At 29.3% G+C, this 22,267-nt stretch overlaps 3 protein-coding genes across 6 annotated transcripts; 1 reads left to right on the top strand and 2 right to left on the bottom strand.

Annotated features, from left to right (window-relative positions):
* Nucleotides 1–48: 48 nt before the first annotated feature.
* LOC122399296 (ankyrin repeat and LEM domain-containing protein 2 homolog) lies at nucleotides 49–3,268 on the bottom strand. Its single transcript, XM_043399881.1, has 10 exons — nucleotides 2,823–3,268; nucleotides 2,387–2,715; nucleotides 2,001–2,309; nucleotides 1,655–1,804; nucleotides 1,360–1,589; nucleotides 1,112–1,259; nucleotides 910–1,042; nucleotides 711–816; nucleotides 469–594; nucleotides 49–301 (listed from the first exon to the last, which is right to left on the bottom strand). Exons 1-10 carry the CDS (start codon nucleotides 2,959–2,961, stop codon nucleotides 253–255), a joined length of 1,719 nt encoding a protein of 572 aa, XP_043255816.1. The 5' UTR covers nucleotides 2,962–3,268; the 3' UTR covers nucleotides 49–252.
* An 885-nt stretch (nucleotides 3,269–4,153) lies between these two features.
* LOC122399516 (patatin-like phospholipase domain-containing protein 2) lies at nucleotides 4,154–13,608 on the top strand. 3 transcript variants are annotated; one of them, XM_043400247.1, is made up of 14 exons: nucleotides 4,154–4,223; nucleotides 4,293–4,680; nucleotides 8,523–8,635; nucleotides 8,782–8,901; nucleotides 9,507–9,695; nucleotides 9,804–9,887; nucleotides 9,973–10,149; nucleotides 10,251–10,426; nucleotides 10,803–10,913; nucleotides 11,311–11,468; nucleotides 11,548–11,635; nucleotides 11,714–11,804; nucleotides 11,877–12,078; nucleotides 12,192–13,608. In XM_043400247.1, exons 2-14 carry the CDS (start codon nucleotides 4,521–4,523, stop codon nucleotides 12,398–12,400), a joined length of 1,878 nt encoding a protein of 625 aa, XP_043256182.1. In that variant the 5' UTR covers nucleotides 4,154–4,223; nucleotides 4,293–4,520; the 3' UTR covers nucleotides 12,401–13,608. The 3 variants fall into 3 exon arrangements, with proteins under 3 accessions (XP_043256182.1, XP_043256181.1, XP_043256183.1); XM_043400246.1 differs by lacking the exon at nucleotides 4,154–4,223 and having other exon boundaries at nucleotides 4,253–4,680; XM_043400248.1 differs by lacking the exons at nucleotides 4,154–4,223; nucleotides 10,803–10,913 and having other exon boundaries at nucleotides 4,255–4,680.
* A 749-nt stretch (nucleotides 13,609–14,357) lies between these two features.
* Nucleotides 14,358–21,257, bottom strand: LOC122399358 (transcription factor SPT20 homolog). 2 transcript variants are annotated; one of them, XM_043399993.1, is made up of 22 exons: nucleotides 21,201–21,257; nucleotides 20,939–21,078; nucleotides 19,641–19,751; nucleotides 19,318–19,506; nucleotides 19,103–19,221; nucleotides 18,740–18,989; nucleotides 18,440–18,652; nucleotides 18,182–18,360; nucleotides 17,891–18,100; nucleotides 17,618–17,777; nucleotides 17,453–17,527; nucleotides 17,043–17,378; nucleotides 16,820–16,979; nucleotides 16,542–16,747; nucleotides 16,321–16,468; nucleotides 16,058–16,251; nucleotides 15,847–15,984; nucleotides 15,647–15,743; nucleotides 15,396–15,472; nucleotides 15,124–15,307; nucleotides 14,796–14,962; nucleotides 14,358–14,695 (listed from the first exon to the last, which is right to left on the bottom strand). In XM_043399993.1, the coding sequence occupies exons 3-22, from the start codon at nucleotides 19,686–19,688 to the stop codon at nucleotides 14,540–14,542; spliced, it is 3,306 nt and encodes a 1,101-aa protein (XP_043255928.1). In that variant the 5' UTR covers nucleotides 19,689–19,751; nucleotides 20,939–21,078; nucleotides 21,201–21,257; the 3' UTR covers nucleotides 14,358–14,539. The 2 variants fall into 2 exon arrangements, with proteins under 2 accessions (XP_043255928.1, XP_043255929.1); XM_043399994.1 differs by lacking the exon at nucleotides 21,201–21,257 and having other exon boundaries at nucleotides 14,796–14,959; nucleotides 20,939–21,140.
* Between the last annotated feature and the right edge of the window lie 1,010 nt (nucleotides 21,258–22,267).

Genomic DNA, 22,267 nt, shown 5'->3' with positions numbered 1-22,267 from the left:
GCGTTACGTGCATAAATTCAAATGTAACTGGTAATTTATAGACCGTGTACGAAGTATGTGTTTTTATAGATTATTTTCATTACATATAAAATTTTCTGAAAATATATATTTTTTCGTATACTTAATAAGTTTGAATAAGTTTTCAAGTATACTAATATTACCTATCAGATAAGAATTATTGTGCGTAATATAAAAAGTTCATACAATTTTATTTTTTTTACACTGTTCAATATGTCTTGATGTTTAACGTATCTAGGGGGTCAGAATCAATTTTCTTCTGATTAACCTTATATTGTTAGTTCTGAAAATGATAAAATATTACATTTTGTTATTGATTATAATAAATGTAATAACATGTAACAGAAAAATAACGTAAATGCTATTATATTATAGTGATAAAAGAATAAGAATGTTAGTAATTTGTTGTAACTATTAAATATATAACGATGTAAAAGGAGAAATAATTACCTAGGTAAGTCACGTTTCATAACAAGCTGCATGTTATGTTGCCAACGGTAAATGTTCGGATATGCAGTAGACGTAATTGATGGTACAGCATTATGAACAGCATAATCCTGTTTTGTTGGTAGTGATCTATAATATGAAATATTATACAAAGTACTATATACATGTACAACAATCAAAATGTATTTCGATAAACGTAGTACTTTTACTAAAAAAAAACGATTGAACTATATATTATATTTTACCCCTCAAGAAACGTTGCAGGACCTTCCTCTGCAGTTTCCATTTCATCATCGGAACTGTCTACTATTAATTTTGGAGACGATGGTGGTGTAAAAAATTCTAATTCGTCTAAAAAAAAAGAAGGTGCATAGTGTCATTTTATTAGCAAGTACTTTCCATTGTATACTATAATAGTACAGGAAAAAGATTTTCTATGCTTACCTATACTGCTTGTATCATGATCGTCTGTATTATGCAATGAACACAATTGTAATTTATTGCATAAATAATCTATTTCATCGACCGATTCCAATTTTATTTCTGAATTTGAATTTGTTTTATTATCATTTAAGTTCTGTGAAAAAATTATATAAAAAGTATAATGGTAACTAACTAAAAAACTTGATTATCACATTTATTGTACCTGACAATAAGAAAATAATTGGTCATGAAATTTATCTTCCAAGTATTTTTCAAGTTTCATTAAGCCTTCTGTAGTACGAAAATCTGCAAAATCGTCCAAAAATGGCCAATATTCTTTCCATGATACTTGATATTCTTCTGCCAAATCTCTAAAAATAATGTACTAAATTTCAATTTTAATTTAATTCAAAAAGAATACTTTGAATCAATAATAGTTAGACTTTATAATAAATAGATAATTGAAAATACCTTCCGACTCGTTCAAGTCCCTTTTCTGAATCTTGTAATCTTAACATTAAATTGTTAACACAATTGTTTGTCATGTTAGATTCATCTTCTGTGATTCTTTTAACAGGCGTCATATTAAGACGTGGAGGTGTTTTCCACTTTTTTTTAAACTCTAATGCCCGAGATTTTGTCATTGGTCCGGCAAATGCACGTACTTCTAAACGTGGACTTATTGGGTCTGTGTTTAAACTCTACAAAAATAAAACATATAATATATAAAATTATACATAAACTGAATTAAAGTACGTTAACATACCAATGCGTTAGGTGGAGAGAAAGGTTCCCCAATAAGGGGTTGTAACGTGTTATCATCTGATCTTAATACAGGTACATAATACTGATCTTCCAGTAACATTCGTATCTCTTTTTTTAACTCTTTGTCTTGACAGGTTCTACTACATATTATCTGAAATAATGGCAAATATGCAAGTTAAATAATATTCCTGTATATTAGACATATGCTACTACAAAAATATAAAGAAACTAATAAAAAAGAACATTATGGATAGAAGAAAATAAATGAATTGTGTGTAGATAGAAATATTTAGTATAGTATACAATAATATTCTCTGAACCATATCTTCGAATACTTCATCACGTACATCTATTGGTAGCTGTTTATATTTGTTTGGCAATGTTTTTATGCAACATGGATATGAAACAAGAACTCGAACTACATCTTTTAAACCAAATTTAACAGCAAAGTGTAATGGAGTTTCATTCAGTCCTTTATCAGGTGTATTTAAATATAAATCTAACATAATCTGTGCACGGTCCACATAACTCTTGCATTCATCACCGTAAAGTAACTGTATAAATTTTGCATTTCCAACAGTGTTTAATATTAACTCACACATATCTGGTCTGTCTGCTTTGACTGCAATGTGCAATGCATTATAACGACACCCTTCCTAGAATAAATATATGAAACAGTCTCTATAGCATATAATAAATTTTTTTAAGCATGGTTATAACTTTTATATCTTACTTGCAAAATTGCAGGTGTGTCTCCGCTTCCGATTAAATATCGTGGATTTCCCCACATTGTAGATTTGACAGCATGTAAATTTCCATCCTTAATTAACTTTCTAAAACATACAAGATCTTGCGATCGTGGAACTTTAAAATTATTCGATTTCTCTTCTACTACAGGTACTGTTGTAGATATTGTACTATTGTTAGTATAATTTGTTTTTTCAAAACCAGTCTTAACATATTCTTCAGCTTCTGAAAGATTCTTAAACGATTTTAAACGACCTGTTTTAAATTCCTTGATTACTTTTAATGCTTCCGCTTTGTCCTGATAAATTCTATTTTCTGTAATATATAAATGTACAATATTAAAATTTTTTTAAAAGTATATATAAAATATATAGAACGTGTACAAGATAAAAACATACAAAAGTTTACTAGTGTACTGTTACCTTTTGTATAGCTTTCTGTCGAAGTATCAACATTTTCTTCGGGTATATATACAGCATGGAAAACTGTTCCATTTGACACATTGGAGTTCCCACAAGTCGCATACATCGTTTGTGGCATTTGTTCGTTTTCACTTATCATGATTTCGTGTTATTTTCAATTATGTTTCAAGTTGTATTGATATTTATTGGTTATATGTCAGATTACAGTATGTCAAAAAAGCGTAAAATTGCGCGCCTTTAATGCAATATTTAAAATCTTATATACGACGCTCTATAATTTCTAACAAAACTTAACATATATTATTCACATGTTCTTTCTCGACTAATAAGTAAAACATTCAGAAATCAGTTTTATAATTTTAATTGAAAGTAAACGAAATTCGTGTCATTTCCAAGGAATAAACATTTTACGTATCGATTATCTTTGACTCTTAAATTACTTCAGACTTCAGTATACATACTGCCATTTATAAAATTCGTTATATGTTTTATAAAATGTAAATTTTTGAGAAAATGGAAAACATACGTAACACATTAACTAAATGATTTATTCAAGGTCGATTCTTAAAGCGGCAAACAATTAATAATTTATGAAACTGTTCTGCAGAATTAATAGTTCATAATATAAAACATAAGATTGTTACCAATAGCAAAAATTAGCAAAACAATGTTACCGCAACGTAACCGTCATTTATAAAATCAACCAATCCAAAACAGATTTTGCATTAATGACCAAACATTCAAGTGTTTCCTTTTACTGATGATGTGTTTGAATTTATTATAGATATACATATACAGGTATGATCATTTGCTTGTATGTTTTAATTATTAATAATAATTATAGCACTTTAACAATTTCGATTACGTAGTTGTACACTACGTACTAAAATTACAGTTCTTTATCCCTTAAACTTTTAAAAAATTAATTCGAGATTTTGTAGATAGATGTTCATTAGATGCTGACTATTAGACGAATAGAAATTTCTTGATCATAATTGATATTGTTTATAACAAAGATTACAACTACACAATTGAAATCTGATCTTTTATCGGTCACTAGATTTTCATAGTACGTTGGCGGGTATTTTTAAGTAAATTGTACGTTAAAGTTAATATTTGCAGGTGAAATATACAAGGGGGATATTTACAAGTATTAATATTTATAAAAAATATAATATCGTTTAGTACCAAATTATTACATTATATCCTTCGAAATGTGTTCCATTCAAAAAATGTAAATGTATTTATAGTTTTGATCGTTTTATTGTCAGAATACGCGTGCACACACGTGCACCTGTGGACTATTACACAATGAATGAGTTTAAGAACGTTGAAGTAGGCGGAGCTATCACCACACCATCTCCAGCAACCAATGAAGAATGTAGTATATATTTACAAATCGTACGTCATCAAAACGTGTATTATCGCTTTGGCTGTTTGTAACATGTATTTTTTTCAATCGTACTCAAGATTAGGCTTCAGAGTTTGGGAAGACGGTTGTTGCCTGGAAAGGACTACCGATAGTTCGAACTTGGACGTCGCGCGAACTACGTCGTTTAAAGCGCTTTCCTGGCAAGTGATGTACATAGTGCCGTAGAAAGAAAATCAGTATTTTTCTATTATTTGTACAGTTATCTTTTGACAATCTATAAAAAAAAAAGCAACAGCAAACGATATAGCACATAAGAGGATTCCGAAATGAATTTATCGTTCGCTGGTTGTGGTTTCCTTGGTATTTACCACGTTGGTGTAGCAGTGTGTTTCAAGAAATACGCACCACACTTGCTCTTGGATAAGATTAGTGGTGCATCGGCTGGTGCTATCGCTGCCTGTTGTCTTCTTTGTGACTTACCCCTCGGTGAGTGAACTCCTTTGTTTATATATCTGACAGATATATAGTATCTTAAATAATTAATTTTTTTCTCAATGTTATGGTCCGATTTACGACTACTGATACAATTCATCTCGCGTTTTCTATCCCCTGCGTGCACCGAACAAATTGTTTTGGTGTACCAATGATGTCACTGTTGCTATTAAACTACAAATCTCTTTGGTTCTTTCTTTTTTTAGTATCAATTAACACGATGTTACAATTTTAGTGCACATTCAAAGTATGTTGTCACGATGGAAACAATGTCACTGTCAATTTCATTACATAAATTTTGTAACTTTTATCAACAATATGAAATTTATAACATATAGTTTTAAATTTTTCAAATATGTGTTATTATTAAAGCATCGTATAGTTTAATTAAATAATTACTTATACATGGTTTCTAAATAATAAGTATAAATTGAGCTAGAAGTAAATGTTATGAAGCAATGATTTACTGATATAATATATCGTAACTATCATTTCCCTTGAGACTTAAAATTACTCGTAAAAGTTCTACAAAGTTCATTATCTTGCGAATAAATCTCATAAGTAGGTCAAGCTTAGAATAAGCAAATTGAAAATATGGAGTAGCAAGAGCATTTATCAAATGTTTTTCTTTGTGGGTAAGACAAGCAATGAATATATAACACAATGCGAGCAATTAAAATAGATGTATCGACACGAATAACCTTGTATTGCAAATAATTTTTTATAACAGTTTATCAGTTTATCTAAAAGAGAAATGCTCTTTACTTTAATAATAAATTATCTTGCCTGTTTTTTGTTTTGTAAGAGATATTTGTAAAATACATACGATACGACCATTTTTAGTATAAAAGAAAAACTTAACGAGACAATAAATGAATTAAAATACGATTAAAACATATAAGTAAAATAATCGCACTTGTGTTTTTAATTAGCCATATAAAGTAGTACCGTGGCCAACCAGAAAACTACAATAATTATTTTTTTCATTTCTTTTTTATTTCTTCACATATTATACACGTATAATGTTATTACGATCAAATATATCTATACGTTAATAACAAAACAAAAAGAGATATATACATGTAAGTTAATTTATCATTAAATAGGTAAATATTTACAGATTTTAAATAAAGCTATGTGTATATTTATTGTAGCGTAAACAGTGATTTAAGTGACAAAGTATGAAGCAATCAAGTTCATTCTTATCAAATTCCTTTGTTAATAGACTAAGTAATTTAGAAACATGTACAAGAAATGAATTTTATCTCATAAATAATATTAGTTAAATATTATTAGTATCTAATAAAGCATAATTACAAAGTAAATATTGGGTAGTTAAATGATTCTAGGAATGGGAATCGTGTATATAATTACCTATGTTCGTACACATGGCTTAATTAAAATTGCGATTGAAAAAAAAACTTATAATACGTAATTGCAGTAATTGATACATAATTGCGGTTTATAATTATTTATATAATCTATGACGTAAACGTTTTTGTAACTGGTGTTCTTTTGTTTGTAAACACGCATTTATGAACGTGCGTAGACTCGTCAGTATGTTGCGTTGCGTATGCGCAAACATTTAGCCTAGAAAAACGTTCTCGTTGGTAAAACAAGTAGTGCCTACACACTTGAAAACAGCATGTGATAAAAAAACGAGATACATTCGGTTGCGTGCAACACGCACGACGGATGTTTTTCAGGACTCGAGGAAAAACATGTGCTGCAGTTTATGGATACAAAAAAAACAAATTGAAGTGTAATTATAATTGAAGCATAAACAATTAATTTATAAAATGGCGTAAGTTCACTTTTTATTCCTATAAAATTCTTTCTAATCTTTACTTTTGCATTACCGGTATAAAAATATTTTGCAAGGTCATAAGTATTAATTCCCAAATTAAATACGATAAATTGAAGATTATTTTGAGTCGTATCGAACAGTTATTCTTTTGTAAGATCTTGCTTTAAATTGTATTATGAAGAGTGACCAAGTACATATCAGAATGGTCGAATACCTCTTGCATGTTTTCTAAGTAACGAGTCATAATGAGGCTTTGGTCATAATTAAAATTCAGTTGTTCGTTTGGTTTAATGTCTTGAATGAAAATGGGTGTCCTCCCTGTGGTATACTGGCAATATGGGACAGTTTCATTTCAATTATAAACATGTTTTTGGTCTTGTCGAAGCTTTTTATCACATACATGACCGATGACTCAGCCTACGAGTCATGCACTATCTCACTCGTTTAACCGATGATGTAGTATATGGGCCAGAATGAAACTGGAAAAATGTTTACAGCTACAGGAGACAGTTTTGTAATAATATGTTGGTATTGAATGTGTTAAAACCAAAAAGTAGATGCGCCTCCATGAATAAATTATGTATTCACTTTTCTAATGTTTCAAGTATTTATACTTCACATTTGCTACATATTATGCAATAAAATGTATGACACAGCCAATCACTCAAGATTTTATCATTTTCAATAATTATTTAATTTTAATATTTGACTTTGTATTACTCGATGTTGTTTATTAATATGGTGATCAAAGTCTAGACAGTATCTTTAAAGGTCGATGGATATTGTGATATGATGGTCGAATACAGATATTAATCTAATGATATTAGGAAATTCATGTTTTTCTCTTTTTTGTTCAGAAGAATTATTTTACTACAATATTTTGAAGTTTTCAAGAAGAAAAAACATTGATTAGTAAAATATAGTTAATGTATTTGAATAAATCTTTTTGCCTAATTTTTAAACAATGAAACTGAATGTAAATATTATTTTCAAATATGTACATTTCACATTCTCATATCTATAATGCATTTTTCAGTTTCATGATTAACAGATTCATCTGAAAATTTCATTTTTAGAATCAACTGTATCTGTTTTGATAGTAACATAATTTAAGTCTTTTAATCATAAAGTAAACTCTTTGTGTCTGCTTCTGGTATACCAGTATCGATAAGTGAAGCTGTTATATCTAAAGCAAACAAAGGAATGCTTGTTTTTGTAAAAAGGCAATAATGACTTGTGTGATAAAAGATAAGGCTGAACATATATACATTTCTCAAATCAATACATATTCTGAAATACATCTACATATGTAGATTAAAATCAGTTACCCTTTATAAGTATATGCATACTTATATACACATGTATAAGTATACGTATACATGTGTATATACATCAGATACATGCATAAGTATTGTGTGATTTATGATTGATTGGATATGAAAAACGTTCAAGCTTAAGAGATCTGTTTCTCTTTTCTATTTTCTCTTTGATGTGTGCAATTTAAAATTGTGAGTTTGAAAATTCTATTTCGTTGAAATTGTTAAACTAACGAGAGAAAAATCATTAGCAGAAGGCTTAAATTCCCATAAAACTGGTATGAAGTGATAAAATCTATACTTATGAACTACAAAAATTTGACTAAATATGTCATATGCATAGCGGAAGTATAAATTTTCATTAGATAACGATAAATTCAAGGGTACATCGCTGTATCTTTTTTACCAGCTTAGAAATCAAGAATTAGTAAAAAAGACAGGATTGAATTTTAACATATGATTTGATAATATCTTTAGACCTATTTAGCTGTATATTATGTATCATATTTATAATTTTCGTAGTTTATAAGTATAGACTTACCATCTTATATCCATTTTATTAAAACTAATGCCTTGTACTAATAACGTACCGCTTGTAATAATTAATTGTTAATTAATGAGAACATGGAATGACAAATAGTTTCAGCTATCTATTTATGCTCTTGTTAAATTATTTTTTTGCACAATAATGATATTAATACATATTATTGCAGGGGAGATTACAAGTAATGTATTACGTGTGGCACGCGAAGCGCGACAACGTACTCTTGGCCCGTTTAGTCCATCTTTTAATGTACAGGAAATACTGTTAGAAAGCTTGCAAAAGGTATGTATTGTTGATACTGTTCTATTTGTTGTTATGGTCGTTAATTTTTATTAGCATTGTTAATTAAAATTTTGAAAGTGTTTAAAATTAACTTACATTGATGATGTTTTTCATTCGCTATAGGAGAATTATAATCTTTGTTGCAGTTCCTTCCTAACGACGCTCACATTCGAGTGAGCGGTAAACTCCACGTCTCCTTGACAAGAGTATATGATGGAAAAAATGTAATCGTTTCACAATTCTCTTCTAAGGAAGATTTGCTACAGGTAAGTGAATGATCTACATTTATATTTTAGTTCCCTTTGTTTAGTACGTTTTTTATTAAACAATATCTATGCAACGATAAGTAAAAGGCTAAAAGAATATTTATAAAAGTTTTTACTTGACAATAATATGATATTTTGTATTTCATTCGAGAATTATATGATTATCGCAGTGACGAACGAAATTACAAGCATTGGAAGTCGAACAGAGAAATTATAATAGGTAATTTGTTCTCTTTTTTTTTTCTTTTTGCTTTGTATTGTTAGAGTTATATATTTAATATTGAATTATAAAATATAAACAATAATTCATTGTATTAATAAGTATATTTGTCAAATTTGAGAGAGCTTTTATGATAGCTTTACAATAGCTTTTCCTAAATCTAATCATATCTAATAGAGATGATAATATTAACTAGCCTGCAAGATCTCACAGCCTATACTATATGCATGTGGTTTCTTATGGAAATATCTGAAGTGCTTTCTACACAACATATATCAAAGATTTCATACACGAAAGAAAACAAAAGACGAAATTAAATTATTCTTACGAATATATATTAACATGATTTTAAATGTTAAGGTATAATGGAATTTTATTTTTACAGGCATTATTAGCAAGTGCATTTATTCCACTTTTCTCTGGACTTTTACCACCACGATTTCATGGTATTAGATATATGGATGGTGGTTTTAGTGATAATCTTCCTACGCTCGATGAAAATACAATTACTGTTAGTCCTTTTTGTGGTGAGAGTGATATTTGCCCTAGAGATGTTTCTTCTCAACTTTTCCATGTAAGTGATTTATTATAAATATCATTTATAATAGGCATTGTTATACAGTAAAATGCTGACTATCTAAGTATTAGATAATAGCAATTAATGAACGGTTTTAATTCATAGGTCAATGTTGCAAACACTAGTATAGAACTTTCAAGACAGAACATATATAGGTTTGCAAGAATACTATTTCCACCTAATCCAGAGGTAAAGTTTATATACCCCATCTTTAGAGACAACATACTAATAGCCTCTAATTGTTTTTTAATATTATTAAGAATTGTTTTTTTAGATACTTTCAAGTATGTGCAAGCAAGGATTTGATGATGCATTAAGATTCCTTCATCGTAATAATTTATTAAATTGTACTCGATGTCTTGCTGTACAATCAACATTTGTTGTCTCAGAAACTCTTGATGATAACATGGAATATGATCCCGAGTGTTTGGAATGTAAAATGCATAGACAGGTATACATACATTTTACGTTATATATAGTTTCTTCATATAGGTAAAGTAATGCTTTCCACAAATTCACATACATATATGTATATGTGTATATATTTTGCAGGAAGCATTGGTATCTAAGTTACCTGAGACAGTAATGACGATATTTCAAGATGCGATCGATTCTGCTAATAAAGGTCTTATTAATTGGTTTTTCAAACATCGCAGTGTAAAACTACTTTCATTGCTTAGTCTACCTTACACGTTACCAGCAGATGTAGTGTATGCAACTTTCACCAAGTAAGCATCTTATTAGGTATCTCCTTTTTAAAGTATATATTTTCTAGTTACTGTTATATTAATAATATGTAAAATGTTATTTAAATATATATGTTATGTAAATTATTTATGGTATGACAAATTAACTTGCATCTATTATTGCTCGTTTAACATTGCATGCAATTAAGATAAGTAATATGATTAAAGTTTTTAATTTGTATATATGTGTATATATATTACAAACTAACAACACATTTATAGCCAGACATATTACTTTGCTAATGTAGTTATTGCATGTAATTATTTTTGTATTCTTAATAAAATTATTGTAGCTGATGTCACTTTATAATTTTTAACTGTAATAATATCGTGTTTAACATTATGCATGTGGGTATAGTTTGATTGGTAACAAGATAGAAACTCGTACCTTGGAATATAAAGTAGTTGGAAATTTCCTTCGTACACCCCCGCAGATGATTTCTTGTACTAATCATACGACACCTTCTCGGTAAGCACAAGTTTTCCACTCTTTGTTTTATTGTATAAAATTAATTGAATATAGCGTTGACACTTAATTAAAAATTACAGAATTAAATCGATTTATTTGCTCTGAATAGTGACATTTGTTTGCATATGTAAATACTAAGAGAGAAAAAGTTTTGTTACTTTTCTGTTACAGTGTGAATGATACTAAAACTGAAATATACAGTGTTTAACAATAAGCAATAAATATGTACCATCAAATTTTAATTTTGCTATATTTGTATTTTCAGGTGTGCATGTTTATTTAAATTTGATATAAAGTGCTGCTATTCTTTTTGTATATAGTTATCTTTTCTACATGCTATGTAGACAATGATTTCTTACATAAAAAGGGTATTAATTTTATTTTATTTTATTTTCAGGTTTATTTTAAATGTCCCTAAATTACGAAGAAATTTGTTAGAATTCAGAACATTCTTCTTGGATCAATTAAACATACTGTTTCCCCAAATCACTGTGTATTATCAACGAGTCCCACAAACTATTAAATGTCAATTAGCTATTACAGAATATGGATCAAGTAAGTGTAATTGTTATATTATTAATAATAATAATAATAATAATAATAATAATAATAATTGTTTCTGCAAATTTTTCAGGTATATATAATATGGAAGCAGTAGACGAGACTGACCATTTATACAAAACTAAGAAAAATCTAAATTTAACTTTACAATACGATGAAATGTAAGCCTATTGACTATAATTGATATGTTTTAAATATTGCCAAACATTATTAATTATTTTTCAATCTATACTTTTTAGACAACCATGGACAGATCACAATAAATCAAAATGTGTTATAAACATGTCTGATCTTTCAACTGTCGATGATACTTTTGAGAACATTCTTCAAGTAAGTAGTAAAGATTATTAATTAATCTTGAAATTACAAATTGTACTTCAATTTTGTAAACAAAATTTATAGGTAACTTCAGACCAAGAAGCTGTGATGGCATACTATTATATGGACGATAATAATAAAGTACAAGTAACAGAGATATTCGATGTTACGGATTCAGAATCGCATACGGTGTTATCTATAGAAGAGGTTGAGAATAATAGAAAATTACAGTTCGACGAATGGGATGAACCTACATGGTTGTCATCGCAGCATACGCACAATGATGGTATCCTTTTTTGTTTTAACTATTAATCATTTTACTATATAAAAATTATATTATACAGAATTGGAATTGTTAATAATAATTATGTATGGAAGTTTGAAAATATTGTGTTTCAGTTATTAGTGAATCTCCATACACAGATGACAATCAATTAAGTATGGAAAATTTATCAGATATTTCTCTAGAGGATGATATTATAGGGGGCTCGAATATCTCCTCTGATCCAGAAAGCGAATGGGCAGTGAGTAAAGATCTACCAGTAGTACAAGTTTCCAGTCCCCCAGATAGTCGGCCAGAAGTGGATCAACCATCGTTAAATTTATGAAATAAATAATTTTTTCACGATTGTACACATGAAAAGTGTACATATATTATTGATTTATATTATAACGTTATGAAGTATTTAGATACTTCCATAGTCAATGATATTACATTATAGCAAGAATTGTTAATGATGCTCAACGTTGATAATGTTTTATAAACATTCAAGAACATACTATTTGAAAAGATCAAAGGTATAGATGCAGGCATAATTTCGTAATAAAGAATTATAATTTATAGTCGGTGTTATGCGCTAATAAATATAAGATACAGTAAAAGTAACATGTATAAAAATACGTAACAGAATTATTTTCAACAGAGCATACACAGTATTTTACTGTTAATGAGTTTTGTTAGCAAAAATTTAGCATTGTTATTAATATACTTGCAAGGCAAGTGTTGATAGATCTCCCATAAAACAGACTGATTATGAAAAAAAAATGTATATAATATAATATGAAAGAAATTTGCCTCTGCTCTAATTCCATATTGACTTAATAATGGTGAATATAATAAGCGAAGTTCATTTAAAGGCATCAGATATCTTTTCATTAAGCGAGTTATTACGAGCAGGTTTTTAAGTTATGTCGTTATTATATTTTTATACAAAGAACAGGGATTAAATATTTTGTGCAAATACCTTTATAGTTGTATGGATCGTTATGGAACTGTTTTTACAATTACAATCTTGTGATAAATACTCAAGGGAATGAAGAAATTAGTTATTTAAATTAGGATAGGGAAGATACAATTTGTGATTGCATACAGCTGGAACTGAATGCCAATTAGCATACAAAGTTTTTATAATGTTTATTATTGACACAATCGTTGTTAATGATGACTACCTTAATTCTTAGTGATAAATTAAGTACAATTAAACGATGAGTCATCTCCTATGAGTCAAAAATATAGCGAATGGAATACTGTTGTATGATAAGAGGCTTTTAGCAATAACTTAAAAAATCACATTTTATGTATTTAATTTTACATTAAATTATTTTTCAAAGTAACTACATGCAAAAGTCATACACGATAAATGTTGTTTCAAAAAGTTAGATTTATGCGTGTTCGCATTGTATGATTATGATATATTTATATTGGTTTAGAAAGAAACATAAGAGAAATATGTTGCATATTGAAATTTTATAAATGAAATTCTATGTGTCATATACTATTAAGTTTTGTCTATTTAAACAAAATATGAATTGTCTTCGCAACAATTACTTTATTCATTAGAATTATACTTAAATAATAACTTTTTATAGAATCGAAGATTGTAAATAATTTTATAGCAAGATTGCTTTTTAATTTGAATGATAAATTTTTAATATCTTAATTTATTCATCCATTTTTTAATATTATTTTATTACTTAATTATAGAATGTTATTTATCCATAAATTTGATTACACTTGGTTTTCACAACTATGATTAATATTTTATATTTATTGTGATTGACGAAAAATTTAATTTGAATGCTGTTTCAGTATTTGTAATTATAAAAACTACTGAAAGTAGCTATATAAACTCTCTGTATATTAAATCTTGGAATACTTTGATGAAATAAAAATATTAAGAAGAATTATACTACTTTCATGTGCCGGTAATTATTAAGCATACTAATGTACTATGAGAATGTAATTTTTGTAATTTATGAGTTTAACAATTATGACATAACAAGCTTTTATAATTCGATGAATACATTTTTTTTTTTTGATGGATAAAAATTAAATTGTATCTTTGAATAAACATAGTAGCAACATAAAAAAGGGTAAAGGTCAATAAAAAATAGAATTTATTTATTACATTTTTTAATATAAAACAAATCGTATGTATAAGTTATATATACAATAATTGAAACCGTCCTCTAAGTAATATTTCGAGGCGAATGTTTTTTTTGTAGAAATAATTTATTGCACGTGTGCACAAAGTATGTACTACGCTGATTTTATAAAATCTCTCGTTGTTGATAAACATTAATCGTTCATGAATAAAAATGTCATAATTTATAATTATAATTGCATGCATAATTAAAACTCCAAATGTCACATTAACGTAATATATAAACACCTCATTAAATTTCTTCTAGGCAGGCTCCAATTATTTAAATGTAATGTTGAGACATTATTAATTATTTGAACATGTTCAGGCTGGATCTTCCCCGGGGGTAGATGTAGAATTTCTTTGAGGCTCAATTTGAGTTCTGTTTTGTGTATTGCCGGTCGCAACAGCTACTTTATGTTGCGCAGCTAAACATTGTAACTGTTGGAGCTGTACAGGTTTCACGAGAGTTCTCTGTAACTATAAAATAAACAATTGAAATTTTATTCGTATAATTAACTGATCTTTATTTGTAACGTGATCAAAATTCTTGCGATTTATAGCAATTTTGTGTACATACTTGTTGCTGCGACAATGCTGTTACTCCGAGGCTTTGAGTTTGTTGACTACATTGCCCTGTAGAAGTTCTAGCATGCAAGGATTTTGTCAATAATGTTTGTTTATTTGCAGGTACTACTTGGGAAGAAGGTGTCGTCTGAGACGCCATAAGCACTGGTTTCGTTGCTGCTACAAAACAAAATATTCTTTTTTACTTCTTAGGACAATTAATCTTAACGAGTAAGGGTGTATCTTTTAGAATCACTTTTTGAAAAAAGATTTGCACGTAATTATAACTGTTTACTTTTTGAACAGATGCAGACTCTAACACGACATTTATAGTAACTTACCCATTATAGGAGTTAACACCTGTTTGTTACCAGATAGAATCAACTGACTTGCTGTTACCGTTTTAGCCACAGTTACTAATTGATTCGGCAAAACAGTTGATTTAACTTGATTTGGCTGTACTTGACGAGTCATATGATTAAGTCGTGGCCTTTGAGATCCAACAAGTTGAATTGCTTGCCCACCCTAAAAGAAATACTTGTCTCACCTAGGGGATCTCGGTAATTGTGAATTCTATAAATCAATTTATTCTTCCCTAACTACGTATAAATACCTGCGAAAGAGTGACAGAATTACTGTTACGTATATTTTGTTGCGATAATCCCTTAACTCCAGAAGGTATTATCTGGGCTGAAACATTACATTGGAGTAAATATATTGAATCGTTCTGTATTGTACAATTATTTATTTTATATAAATGTGTAGTATTTACTTATCTTTCTATACTAAACAATATAATTCATTAAACAAAATACCTTGACATAAGAAGAATATCGAAAACAATATACTGTAAATAATTCTTACCAATAGGTAGCGATAAATGAGTATTGGCAGGATTAGCTATTACTACCGTCGGTGTGCTTCCAGCAATGGCTGTTGTAACAACTGTAGTAGCTACCATCTAAAAAAAAAAAACAAGAATCAATTTTTGAATTATCTTTTATATTTTATTTTGCCGTTTTGCTCAATATGTGTAAATGTGCGAAATTGAAAAAACAACTAACACTAGAAACCGTGGTGCAAGTATTGGTTGCAGATGATATAGGCAGGGAAACAATGACTCCTGTAGGTGTAACAGAACCCGTCGTCGCTGACACATTTAGCGACATCGTAATAGGTTGTGATAATCCGGGAAATGATACCTGTCGTACAACGAATAGTACAGTAGTATTTCATCTTCTACGCCATATGTAGAAATAAGCAGCTCTCCACAACCTGAACATTTTGAAGACCGTTGATAGAATTTGGCAGACTAGTAAGATTTACACCCTGCAGATTTACGTTAGTAGACGGTGGAGTGATCATTGGATTCGTAGACTGATTGTTTTGACTGGAAGAAGCAGTTAATCTTTCTAGCAGAGAAGAACCCGAATTTATTCCAGGTATTGGATTATCCGCAGACGGTGTCCCTATTAAGATATAATACAAAGTCTTAATGATGTTGTAATGAAGTTTTTTTGCATTTCTGTACATTATACCTGCTAATAAAGCTGAAAGTCCTGGCATTGATAATCCCAGCGTTGAAGTAGGATCTTGTACGCGAGCTAATCGTACAGCTGTTGCTTTTACTGGTTGCTGTTTACAACCCAACTGTCCTGTTAAAGCAGAACTTAAACTCACCCTTACCTAAACATATATGTTCGCTTGAATTTTATAAGAATTTTAAGGAGCGGATAACGACGAAGTTCTATTTATTTACTTGGCCAGTGGTATTTGGGACATTAATAACATTTCCATGACCAAGGACTCTAGACGGGATGGAAGCATTCAAAGAGATCCTTCGCGGTTGGACTTTCTGTTGAGTTAAATTGGCAGGACTACTATTTAATAAACTAAGAATCGCAGCATTGCTTGACTTGTTTGTAGTCTGTGCATTATTGTTCATAGCAGCAGCTGCCGCATTAGCTGCAAAAGTATTTAATAAATTTCTTATAATATGGTATTACTCTTATGCTTTCTATCAATGGTATTACAAACCTGCAGCTTGTTGTTGAAATTGTTGAGCAGAATTCATGAGGGATGTTACAAGAGCAGTTATAGCTGGATTAGTGGAGTGCTTTTTAAATGGTACTTCGTTTTGGCTCTGATTAACGGTTTCCGTAACACAATTTTGTGTTCCAGCTTGCAACTGAGCTTGCTGGATAACAGTATAGCGTCAAAACATAACGTCTACATATAATTACATTTATATAATTCTTACCAAGACCGGAACATTTGCAGATCCGGGATTGTTAATACTATTGGTGGATTTTTGTTGGAAAACTAAGATTCCAGATCCATTACAAGAGCTACCATCGCTCACTGACATTGCAGAATTATCAATTTGTACAGAGGTGGAAGCATTTGATCCACCATTGGTCAAGGGTTGCCCTGGGCTTACTGATATAGCATCACTTTGGGTAATAACTTGTGGTATATTTGTTGCATCCACACATGTCAGATTATTTTGTGCAGAAGTAGTAGCTTCTGTCATAGCTTTCATCGAAGCCACTTGACCAGCTAATGTATTTAATTGTCCTTGAGCTCGTGATAAGATCTGAAATAATTATTATAAAATACAAAGAACGCAATGGTTTTAATAAAACATTTCACAAACAATTTTTAATCTACCTGCTGTGCAACATGTTGAGATTGAGCTTGCTGTAACTGCTGAGCAACTAGCTGCGCTGCCTTTGCTTGTTGCGCCTAGAACAATGTACTTATTTGAAAATGCATGAACATAAAAGTGATATTTTGATACATTTGTTAAATACAATACTTAGCGAGAGTGCATACCTGTTGATGCGCTCGTTGCATACCAGGTGTACATGTAACGCGAGGGACCTGCCCTGGTACAACATGTTTTATCCGAACATTCTTTCTGCCTTCCTCTGTGAAAATTTCTGTGAATTGTTGGATGTAATGGTTCGCCAGAACTCTTGTACCTAACGTAAATCTATAACAAAAAATTTAACTTCAATTACTTTCAAATATTTTGTGCGACTTAATAAGAGTAAAATAAAATATCGGATTAAAGAAATTGAAATAATTGAATTCAACAATACACACCGACATGCTGATCCATTTTTCTCCCCTTCACGATGATTTTTGTCCATATAAAGCTCTCCCAGGTACTCAGAATTAGAAGGTCTTTGCAGAATTGAGAGCTTTATGTGATCTATTTCACCTTGACTTCCACCAGTTTCTAATATATATTCCTCTATAACTTGTGGCAAACAGTCTTTTGTTTCTCGCGGGCGTTCGTATGCTTTTGCAAATCTATTTATTATGCAGAAAATATTATAACATTAATACGATATACCATATAATGACAAAAAATTATATAAGATGATAACACACCTTAAAACATCGATGGGTGTATTTGGTGGAAGTAAAGGAGGGTTTGTGAGCGAAGGCGGTGGACAGGCAGTGGTTGTAACTACTCCTCTTTTAGCTCTTAGCTTTTGCATTAAATCTTGTATTGTTAGTCCCTCTGGTTGTGCTAATTGCTCCAATTTTCTTTTCCGATTTACTGTAACCTGTAACAGATAAGATATTTTTAATGTTACCGGCACTGATATATGAAAAATATAAACCGATCTAGTTTATGAATATTACCTGAGAAAACTTTTTGGCTTGTCGCATAAGTTGATGATCAGTAAGCAAAGATTTAGACTGTCGTAGTCTTGTTGTAGCTAAACTAGGAATAGGATTTGGATCCAGACACAGTGGTCCTTGGGTAGCTGCAACTAAATGTGATTCTAACATTAATCGTTCTTCGTGACTCCAGTCTCCATCACTAGTTAAAGTTGATACATCCGAGAGTACACTCTAAAAAGTTCAGAAGGTGCATTATATAAATTCATTGAAATTTTCGTAGTTCGCTTATATCATTATATTATTTTTTGTATCATTTACTTGTGTTGTAGGTTTAAGAAGCACATGATGAACTTCAGCTTTAGTATGAGGAAATGCTTTTCGGTAATCTCGAACTTCAGCTATTATACAGCCATCATAAAATAAATGAGAGTGACTGGTTTCTAGTTGCTCCGCTAACATTGCAGGCAACTGACCATTGTCTATACATGAAAGCAATTCACCCTGTTCGTAACCCATCAGTTGTGTTTCAGCTAATATTGTGTTTTTATCATATAGATTTCCCTTATCACTGTTAAATTAAAATCATTTAGTTACATATTTTTATATCTTCACAAATTTCGAACAAATAAAATAACTCTATCTGTTTGGTAATAATTCTTTTCAAAATTACAATTTACTCACTTATTTCTTACAGCTAATGAGTATCCTTTATTACCAGCATAGAGATTAACAATTAATGTGTGCAAACCCTCCCTTTGCACCAACCTTCCCAATAGATCACATTCATTTTCAAGGTTGTTCTGTGCATTTTGGTAAATAAAAATGTTATTATCAAATTAGCTTTGGTTTACTTAATATTTTAAAAGATGCATTAATTAACCGAAAGACACACATACCAAGACTGAATCAGGAGTTGCATGAGGAACTTTAGTAAGTTCTTCAAAATATAATCTAGTTAGTTTGGACTGTATGCTGTGTTTAGAATGATTCTGTTCCTTTTTTTGTGATGATTTATCAGTTGTAAAGTTCAAAGAATTCTGTCCTTGAACATTTTTCCAACACTTAGATACTTGATTAATCATATCCTACGCAAAAAATGTAAATATAAAATACATAAAAACATTAGTATTCTATCAATTCAATTACACAGACCAATCAAACAAATTTTACTTAGGTTAACAATTGCATAAATTATTTGACAACTGTTTGTAAATAATACCTGAGCTTGCCGACACGCATCTTCCAAACTACAGGCTGCACCAATCATTTTAATTCCTGATTACTAACACCAATTAATGTCATATCTGATATAATAATAAATCTTCACAGTCTGAAATAATTTTATCATGTTTTAATATCAAAACTCAAACTACATTAAAAATGATTATTTTATTAAGGCTATGCGGAATAACAAATATAAAATAATTAACCGTTTATTCATTACTTGATACATAAAATTATAATTTGAACTAAAGATCATAAAATTTGATCATGAACAAACAAAAATTTAATAGATGAATCAAAAATTTATTTTATCAGATAAAATTTTGCCAATCTCTGAGCATAGATATTATAATATTTATTAATTAAAAAACCATGTGTTTTGACTATTTCCTGAAAAAATACCTTACAATTAAGTAAATATTAATTATATATTACAACCATTAAATTTACTCTTACTGTAACCCATTTATATATTAAATATAAATGTTTTTTCCAGATTTTCTTCATTGATCTAAACATTATACCAACTTTTTTTATTTTTAATACATACCCAAATACTTTATTTCATATAAATATACTTCACTATCAATGAATCAAGTTTATTACATATTCATACAGATACAGAAGCTACTAAATATAAAACAAAGTTAAGTGAAGTAAAATATAAAATAAATACTTACTATAATGTAAATACAATTGTATATTTATAATAACATCTATATTGTAAATATAAATACTTGTGAGTTAATTAAAGCATACAAACATTTACATTTCATTTATAAAAAAATATAGAATTGTATGAAATGTTATTTAAGATGTGTATTACTAAATAATAAACAGCAAGAAACAATTAATGAGAATGTTGTTAAAAAAAAACTTTTCCAAGTAGAAAGATGTAATACAAATGAAGAATAACATTTATTAAGATATATAACAAACGTTAGTATTGTATATCTTATAAATAAGAATTTGATGTAAATATTGTTTATTGATGAGTCTAGTTAGTTTCTTATCTCATCTATAAAATATTGTAAATATTTGAAATATAATATCGAATCATTTTAATAAAAAACTACCAATGGATGAAAAAATATACAAATAATCTAAATTTCTCGAAAATAGAGGGCTATTTACAATATAGAAGTAAACGTTCGGGAATATGCCTTAACCACAGCGCGAATTTACCGAATGTCAAAACAAGCACGCTATATGAGAGGTTATGTAAATGTTTGAGAAAAGAGCACTACTTATAGTTTAATGTTTCACAGAAAATATAAACAATATACTATTTACCTCCAAGGGATCCAAAAAGTGATCTAATGGTAAACATTGGGCACAGGATGTGACTCAAGTCAATTTCCTTATCATAACCTCACACCGATTGATAAATAATACACAAGTTTACAGATAGTGGGAATACTTGTCAGCGAATCCTAATATCCAACAAAAATTATTTGGCGTCAAATAAATAATATTTACATGTTATAAACGTCATTTTAGGACACAATGTAACCTATTATACAAACACCACACAAGCATAGACTGGAAAACTGACCACATTTCTCTATAGCAAGATATTCAATTTACATTTCACAACTGGTATAGTATTGGGCCAACTAAGGGCGAGTTTGGTATTTCACGTTAAACACTGATTTCTCTTTAAAACAGATACGGTAGAAAACTTATTTGTGAAAAAGAAAAGCGATATTATAGAAATCTAACCAACTTTTCGGGAAGTTTGTAGAAAAAGGCAAATCTCAAATAGCTGCATCCGTTGATTTGTATCTAATAAAAAATACGATTCGTTTTATTGAAAATCATGTTATTCTTATACTGCATTGGTGTTTCGATAATAATGATATAAGTTAAATCATGATTCACAATATATTGTATTTGAGTATCAAGTGAACTTTGGTTAGCAGTGATTTTACATTATAATTTCGTTACCATTAATACCCATAGGACTCCGTTCTTCAAATAAATTGTTCATGCTCGGGACTATGATAATGAGAGACTAAGTTCAAGGCGTAGACATTTTGTATCGAAGATCGATCCTTGACGAATAGAAGTAATAGAACGCAATGTAGCTCTGGTAATGCACGATGGTCTGTCAGCTGAAAAATAGTTTGGAATTGTATGAGAAATGTATGGGATTCGAACCGATTTAAGAAAGCAAATTTTGCTTCCAAATTCCCCCGAATATTTATACTTTTAAGTAAGTATTAATATTTTGATAAATGTTATTTGCAAAGCAAAATAAAATATTCTGAACATTTGTCGGTACTCTCTATAATGAATGTGGGGTTTCCTTCGAATTGTATATACAATTGGTATTGTAAATAGTATGTTTCGTATTTTCTTTAGAAGCAATGTAGAAACTACCATCTGTTAGACCAAAGAATTGCACGATTAGTAATTAATTTTTTCTGTAAGATATTTCATGAGCTAATAAAGTGTTTGTAAAATTTCTCTGATAATTCTGTGGCTTCAAAACTACTAATTAATGAAAAACAATGAATATAATAAACAAATGACTAAAACTATATGGATACATCATATATGTATACACATCTGCATATAAATATTACTTTTATTTTTTATAAATTGGTTTTAGAAGATGAA

This window comes from Colletes gigas, unplaced genomic scaffold (assembly GCF_013123115.1).
Source record: "Colletes gigas isolate AHSC1104 unplaced genomic scaffold, ASM1312311v1 Colletes_gigas_Sc00013, whole genome shotgun sequence".
Classification (NCBI taxonomy): Eukaryota; Metazoa; Arthropoda; class Insecta; order Hymenoptera; family Colletidae; genus Colletes; species Colletes gigas.
The sequence above is the reverse complement of the archived record's forward strand: the minus strand, read 5'-3'. Positions and strand labels throughout refer to the sequence as shown.

Excerpts from the sequence above, each read along its gene's own strand:
- LOC122399516 (XM_043400247.1), top strand. The coding sequence starts at position 4,521 with ATGAATTTATCGTTCGCTGGTTGTGGTTTCCTTGGTATTTACCACGTT. Across the intron at positions 9,696-9,803 it reads TTTCTTCTCAACTTTTCCAT|GTCAATGTTGCAAACACTAG; the intron begins GTAAGTGATTTA and ends TTTAATTCATAG. Across the intron at positions 10,427-10,802 it reads GTGTATGCAACTTTCACCAA|TTTGATTGGTAACAAGATAG; the intron begins GTAAGCATCTTA and ends ATGTGGGTATAG.
- LOC122399296 (XM_043399881.1), bottom strand. The coding sequence starts at position 2,961 with ATGATAAGTGAAAACGAACAAATGCCACAAACGATGTATGCGACTTGT. Across the intron at positions 1,260-1,359 it reads GGACTTGAACGAGTCGGAAG|AGATTTGGCAGAAGAATATC; the intron begins GTATTTTCAATT and ends CATTATTTTTAG. Across the intron at positions 595-710 it reads CCTGCAACGTTTCTTGAGGG|ATCACTACCAACAAAACAGG; the intron begins GTAAAATATAAT and ends TTCATATTATAG.
- LOC122399358 (XM_043399993.1), bottom strand. The coding sequence starts at position 19,688 with ATGATTGGTGCAGCCTGTAGTTTGGAAGATGCGTGTCGGCAAGCTCAG. Across the intron at positions 16,980-17,042 it reads CTGCAAATGTTCCGGTCTTG|CAAGCTCAGTTGCAAGCTGG; the intron begins GTAAGAATTATA and ends ACTGTTATCCAG. Across the intron at positions 15,744-15,846 it reads CTTGCACCACGGTTTCTAGT|ATGGTAGCTACTACAGTTGT; the intron begins GTTAGTTGTTTT and ends TTTTTTTTTTAG.